Source organism: Borostomias antarcticus (genome assembly GCF_949987555.1).
Source record: "Borostomias antarcticus genome assembly, chromosome: 16".
NCBI classification, from domain to species: domain Eukaryota; kingdom Metazoa; phylum Chordata; class Actinopteri; order Stomiiformes; family Stomiidae; genus Borostomias; species Borostomias antarcticus.
The window spans coordinates 1,104,124-1,111,623 of record NC_140249.1 but is presented as its reverse complement, the minus strand read 5'-3'; the positions used below and the strand labels follow the sequence as shown (position 1 = coordinate 1,111,623).

Genomic DNA, 7,500 nt, shown 5'->3' with positions numbered 1-7,500 from the left:
TAGTCAAGTCATGCATGTAAATATAGGCCTACTGTATAGGCTACCATATACAGTATATACCACATATATAGGTAGGCTGTATACATTTACCTTTAGGATTCAGGATATATATATATATATATATATATATATAGTATATATATATACTATTCATTATTTTGAATAGTATTTGATAAGAATAATCATTGGAAAGGCAGTATAATCTGATATTTGTTGTGATACAGCAGCTACTTTAGGGTTACATTATATTCCTCAGTGCAATATTTACTTGATTAGAAAAACATTTTCTGTCCCAGTAATATATAAAACCACGCACCGTAATAGAATATTTTACACATAATGGTATTGGCAGTGATAGTGTGATAATATTCATTAGGCAAACAATAAGCTTCATCAGGCAAACAAAAAACAATAAGATATTTCAGGCTAAAACAAATAGAATATTTCTGGGGAGAAACAACAACCCTGAGTTATCATGAATGAATAATAGCAGGAATACAGGAACACAGATAACCACATGAACAGATTACATGGACACTAAATATAGAAATGTGTGACTAGTTGATAACTCAGAGCTTAGAGATGCAGTCCAGCTCTTGATCCAGATGAGAACAGGACAGGAACAAGCGTTCTGAGGCACCTGATTGGACACAGCCTGCTGACGTGACATTTCAGGCTATGTAAACGGAGAGTATCAAGTTTGGCTGAAAAAGGTAGGTAACAAAGCAATGCTATAGGATGTTAGCCTAGCAAATAAGTTATATAATTCAATAAAACGTTTTAGTTTAAGTAAACAAACACGCACGCACGCGGGCGCGTGCACTCACACGCACGTACGCACACACACACACACACACGCCAAAAAGTCGGCAGACATAAATAGTAAACAAACATCACTGTAATATAAATGCTCAATCCAAATGTTCAAATGTTATCTTCAATGTTATGGTCCAACTTTGTATGACGAGGTATCTCTCCTACCTTCGTGACCTTTGTCGTCACTTGGCAGTGCTGAGTCCAGTGAGATGAGTTATTCTCCGTATCCCAATGTAACCTATCAAACCAGCCACACTTTACATGCTACAGCGACCCCTAGTGGCCATTCATTAGAACACGTATGTCTGTATAGGTTACAGCAAAGCAAAGGACAAGACGGAACATGAACATTTATAAGCTTAATGAATAGATGAAAAGCCACAAAGAAAACACTTTATGTGTTACACCCGGGTTCAGTTAAGTTTCAATTCCATTAACTGATAATTCAAAGTGTCGGGCACAGTCAGAGCTTTCAAAATAATAACAGGGAAGTGTAAGCTAAGGCGTAGGACACCGCTAAACAGGGTAGGAGTACCATCACACAACCCCTTACATCTCAATAGGGTCCAAGAAGTGATGTGGGTTGTGAGTGTCAGTGATATTCCGCTTGTCTCTGTGGATGTAGAGGCTCTGTGAGGCATGAGAAGCCATTTCTGCTTGAGACCATCCTGTCTGGTTCTTTGGACATGATCTCATATCAAAGGAGGTATCTACCCCAGGGCCAGCGGGGGTCCACATGGACCCCACACACAGTGCCTGGTCTGCGTGTCGGCTGCTGGAGGCCATGTTTGAGCGCTGGTCTGGAGTGAGGATATGACCACCACCAACATCTGGACAGATCCGCACAGGAGCTACACACAAACACGAGAGGTGTCGGCTACACTTTGGGTTGTCCTATAGGCTACCATCCGTAAAAATAGAAGAACCCTCTGAAATAAAGGTTCCAGGTAGAACCCTAAGGTTCTGGGTAACATTTTCAGGTCCCTGACGTGCGATTTGACACACATATGGTTATTTGTTATTTCTGACCTGAAAAGGCTTCTTCTACCCGGAACCTTATGGACCAGCAGTGCTTTGGCAGTGAAGTGATTTCTCGGGTGTCGTGTCAGACCAGGCCAGCAGGTGTCGCCCCAGCTCAAGGAGCCGGTCCGTTGATGACGCGTTCATGAGTGATTGCCCCTCCTCGTGATCTGCGATCTGCTCTAATTGAGTCAAAAGTAACACATTAAGGGTAAAAGACGAAATGTGTTTTTCTGACGTTTAATAATTGCATGAAGTGTCTTTTAACTACAGCTTTCTATGACAAAACTCGTCATTGAGAAGGTGCCGTCCTTCCTTTCTTCAGACCACGTTCTATTAATACATCCATGGACCACACTCACTTTCTGATCTGCTGATCCTGAATCAGATCACGCGTGGAGAGGGAGGAGAAGAAGAGCAACCAGGCTGATCTATGATCTGATCCTGAATCAGATCACGCGTGGAGAGGGAGGAGAAGGAGACCAACCAGGCCGGTCTATGATCTGATCCTGAATCAGATCACGCGTGGAGAGGGAGCAGAAGAAGAGCAACCAGGCCGATCTATGATCTGATCCTGAATCAGATTGCGCGTGGAGAGGGAGCAGAAGAGACCAACCAGGCTGATCTAGGACGAGGGCGGACCTGGGAGTCTAATGTACTCAGAGGGGGTGTAGAGCAGTCAAATTAGGAAGAGGGGAGGAGGGAGAGACGGGGCAGAAAGTGCTGCTACAACATGTCGGTTCACACACTTTACAAAGTCTACTGAAGAGGGAAGAAGTAAATGATCAAGAGAGGTCAGGGGTCTTTCTAAAGTCTGATACTCTCAACTCATCAAACTCATCCATCTGATAGAGAACAACCAGTAACATTATCCTCGCCCAGCAGACCGTGGATTCAGAATAACACACCGGTAGATACTAACATTAGAGAAGTTAATTCATTCAGCTTCAGGAGGATCAGCCATCGACCTTGTCTAATTCATTTTTTAAGAAGAAAAAAAGTTGAAGTAAGTTATTATTTGGTTTTCTATGTCTCATTCTCCTAACATATGTTAATTTACTAGTTTGCTTCCTCAGTCAATGCAAAGCGAGTTTGCTGGTGACAAAGCAGCCCTGCATGATCGACCCTATAGACACACGTGGCACGATACTGTATCTGAGCTTTAGTTGTTAATCTGCTTCTTATGTCCTTGTGTTGATTTATCTTCCGTGTTTTCATACCCACGTCCACGCACTGTTACATGGTTAATACTATGTTATTACTAGAGAGGTAGCAGGGGACCTTCATGCATATTTTGCGTTTTTAAATACCCAACCGAGGGAGCGAATGTTGTCGGCTACTGACTAGCCTCCTAAATCAGACATCTAGAAGTGAACTTGTTCAGAAGTTACAGCTGGAAGCCTCTATTTCATGAACATTACCCTGAATGCTCTTTAAAGCACTCTGGTGTGATGCACATGTGTCAAAACAACTAATAACATCAACGTTGCTCATTTGTGTTTATTTTGAAACATCTAGTATAATGTTGTAAATGTTGGGACTCATTGCGTCAGAAAGATGCGCCTCGTCTCCTAGAGGCTGGTCTCTCCTGGTCTCCTAGAGGCTGGTCTCTCCTGGTCTCCTAGAGGCTGGTCTCTCCTGGTCTCCTAGAGGCTGTGCTCTCCTGGTCTCCTAGAGGCTGGTCTCTCCTGGTCTCCTAGAGGCTGGTCTCTCCTGGTCTCCTAGAGGCTGGTCTCTCCTGGTCTCCTAGAGGCTGGTCTCTCCTGGTCTCCTAGAGGCTGTGCTCTCCTGGTCTCCTAGAGGCTGGTCTCTCCTGGTCTCCTAGAGGCTGTGCTCTCCTGGTCTCCTAGAGGCTGTGCTCTCCTGGTCTCCTAGAGGCTGGTCTCTCCTGGTCTCCTAGAGGCTGTGCTCTCCTGGTCTCCTAGAGGCTGTGCTCTCCTGGTCTCCTAGAGGCTGTGCTCTCCTGGTCTCCTAGAGGCTGGTCTCTCCTGGTCTCCTAGAGGCTGGTCTCTCCTGGTCTCCTAGAGGCTGTGCTCTCCTGGTCTCCTAGAGGCTGTGCTCTCCTGGTCTCCTAGAGGCTGGTCTCTCCTGGTCTCCTAGAGGCTGTGCTCTCCTGGTCTCCTAGAGGCTGTGCTCTCCTGGTCTCCTAGAGGCTGTGCTCTCCTGGTCTCCTAGAGGCTGTGCTCTAGGATTTAAATATCTAGTATAATGTTGTAAATGTTGGGACTCATTGCATCAGAAAGATGAAAACTTGCCTGGTCTCCTAGAGGCTGGTCTCTCCTGGTCTCCTAGAGGCTGGTCTCTCCTGGTAACCAGAGCCTGGCCGGGTCATGCCCGCGGGGACAGCTGCTCCAGCCCCTGAGCAGGCCACCGGCACGGGGGGTGTGCGGGTTTAAGGCTCGGTAGGGAGGTCCCCCTGATGCTTGGTTTATTTATTGAGAACTTAAGAGAATAAAGAGTTTGCACGACGTCCTTTGTGTCTTGTGGAGCTTGTTAAACACACCGGGCCAAGGTCGGAGAAACCCCGGCGAGGGGGAGAGGGGGTGCCGAGATGAAACGGAACACATGGCGGGCCATTTAATTCAGTCTTATCGCTCATACACACAATAGTAATAGTTGTAACTTGTCATAACATGCCCAAACTACACAGCTCAACAGGGTATTTATCTAATTCAAAGCTATAGTTAGTCAAAGCCTGCTGTTGCAGGTACAGCAGGAAATAGCCCCTAGATCCCTGTCCAAATATGGGCGCCCGCCCCTCACCTGTGACTGACATGACTCACAATGTTATGAGAGGGGTTCACACACACCACATTACTCACAATGTTATGAGAGGGGTTCACACACACCACATTACTCACACGATATTATGAGAGGGGTTCACACACACCACATTACTCACACAATGTTATGAGAGGGGTTCACACACACCACATTACTCACAATGTTATGAGAGGGGTTCACACACACCTGCTAGCCCTAAACGACCTGTTCCTCACAGCTCCTGCTGGTTTGCGAGCCTCTGTTGTGTGTTCACTTCCCCTCCCGGCGCAATGCTAGAATCCAGTTGTGTTGATCTGTTCTCCGTGTCTCACTCTGAACCATAGATGCAACATGGTCAGTTAGTTAGTGTAACCGAGTGAAACGGAGGCCTGGTGAATCCCAAGTTGGTAGCAAGTTGAAACCCAGTATAAGTACCGTCCTCCGCGCCAAAGAGGAGCTATCTTTTCATCGGCGTAGACGGTTTAAAACTGTCCGTCCTGTGGGAGACTGGCATCGAATCACACCCTGGGCATGCTGAAACATATGGGTTTCATTAGGATGTAAAATATAGTGTTTTGTCTGATTTCTAGTGTACTAGTTTGTCTTCATGAAGAACACCATGGCCTTTCTGCGTTTTGGAGGGATTGTTTACTTGGTAGGTTTAGTGAGTGACTCAGAGAGCAACCCAGTGAGGGACAGAGCGGCTGTGCTGGGAATGATGACCATCTCAGGGGTGAAGAGGCGGGAAAGAGGACATGTGTGATAGGTTGAAGGAAAGGGTGTGTGGCGTGCGCAGGATGTTTGTGTGTGTGTGTGTGTGTGTGTGTGTGTGTGTGTGTGTGTGTGTGTGTGTGTGTGTTCTAGTCTGCTCCCCTGAGCATCTGGTGGTTATTCATGTGACAGTAGGCTGACGGTAGGTTCTATACTTAGCTGGTGCACGTGCCACTGTTGCGGAGAGGGAACTATTATTATAATTGTCACTGATTGTAAACCTGTCTATAAATCATGAATAGGTTAGGCAATGTGTACAGTGGACACAATGAATAGCCGAGGCCTTATGATCAAAGCAAGGCATTTCACAGTAACTGTCTCTAATGAATGGTGTATCAGATAGAGGTGATTGGTTTACAGATAGCAGTATCAGTGCTTATTGACATGCTGATGTTCACTTCATTGTTACGAGGGCACAGACAGACGTGTGTGAGTGAATGTGATTCCAGCATGGGGTGTCGGTTACAAAAGACATCCCCTCCCCAAGAGCTGTTCTGAGCACAAAGGGCTGCGCTGGGCTATGTCTAATCACATTACACATGCGCGAGCGAGCAAACACACACACACACACACACACAGATTGGCCAGATCCCTTGGCCCTGAACACATGTTCTCTTTCCACATGTAACATGCGATAGACTACAGTCCAATGTTGCGCACAGACCTGTCATGAATGCACACACATGCACTCACACACACACACACACACACTCACACACGTGCACTCACACACACACACACACACACACACACACACACACACACACAGAGGACATAAAGAACACTGAATGGGTTTTCTGTGGTAGTTTGTGAATTCCTCCACCTAACTGAGTTCAGCTGACCGTCTGAGGGCCCCTCAGTCTCCCATCTGTTACTGACCAAAAGATATGATGTCCAACTGGATTATTTTACCTTTGTACCTCATACTGGATGTTGATACTGTTGAACGGATGTGAATAGGCCCTCGCAATAAAGTTGTTTGTGTGTATCAGTCGGTGCTTGTTTGTGTGCGTGTCACGGTGACCGTGACCTGTCCCTTTGGCCTCTGATGGAGGTAACGTCAGAGACTGAGGTGACCTGTCCTAAAACACCTACTCTCTGTTCAGAATGTGTGTGTGTGTGTGTGTGTGGCTCACTGTGACTGGGTGTGCCAAGGTAACACACATAAGTCACGTGACCATGTTTGGTATGAGTGTTGTTGAAGACGGCGCACACCTCTAACAGGAATGCCTGGTACTGTAGATGCGTGGGATGACAGGAAAGCAACGTTGGCCTGCTATAAGTTTGTCGCTTGAATTAATATCTCTCTCTCTCATCCACTTTTCCTCCCTCGCTCTCTCTTTCTCTCTCCACCCTCCCCTCCACCTCCCCCTTGGTCCCAGAGCAGCGATGGCGCCCTCTCTCCTCCAGGCCTATAGGAGGCGCTGCTGGATGGCAGGGACCGCCGTCCTGGAGAACCTACTGTGCTCCGCCGTGCTGCTTGGCTGGGGCTCCTTGCTCATCATGCTGATGGGGGAGGGCTTCTACTCACACCTCTGCTCAGGTACACACACACACACACGTTCACACACACACACACACGTTCACACACACGCACACACACGTTCACACACACACAAACATGTTCACACACACGCACACGTTCACACACACACAAACACGTTCACACACACACACACACGTTCACACACACACAAACACGTTCACACACACGCACGTTCACACACACACACACACACGTTCACACACACGTTCATACAGACAGCACACGTTCAAATCATGCACAAGCAAGTGCACTCACATGTACACACACACAATCACATGCAGGCCTACATTTCCGCCTGGCATCTCAAAACAGCCATTCACTTTCTGTCTTCTCTGCTTCTCCTTCCTTTCGCTTTTCTCTCACTCCTCTCTCCTCCTCACTCCTCTCCTCTCTCCTTTTCTCTCCTCTATCCTCCTCTCTCCTCTCCCTCTCTCCTCACTCCACCCCACAGACAACGTCACGGTGGTGGGCAACGGGACGTCCCGGGACCCGGGGAAGTGGCTCAGCTGCGTGGAGCAGGAAGAGATGCTGAATCTGGGCTTCACCATTGGCGCCTTCCTCCTCAGCGCCGCCACCCTGCCTCT

The 7,500-nt window shown here is 47.3% G+C and overlaps 1 protein-coding gene across 1 annotated transcript in view; it reads left to right on the top strand.

Moving 5' to 3' along the window:
• Nucleotides 1-6,759: 6,759 nt before the first annotated feature.
• slc43a1a (solute carrier family 43 member 1a) overlaps nt 6,760-7,500 on the top strand; it is a gene marked incomplete at both ends in the record, with an annotated part of 11,354 nt that continues 10,613 nt past the window's right edge. Inside the window, 2 exons of the mRNA XM_084451005.1 lie at nt 6,760-6,913; nt 7,368-7,500. The exon at nt 7,368-7,500 is cut by the window's right edge and continues 51 nt beyond it. Of these exons, the coding sequence (XP_084307131.1) occupies nt 6,760-6,913; nt 7,368-7,500 (287 nt within the window). The remainder of the gene's footprint in view (nt 6,914-7,367) is intronic.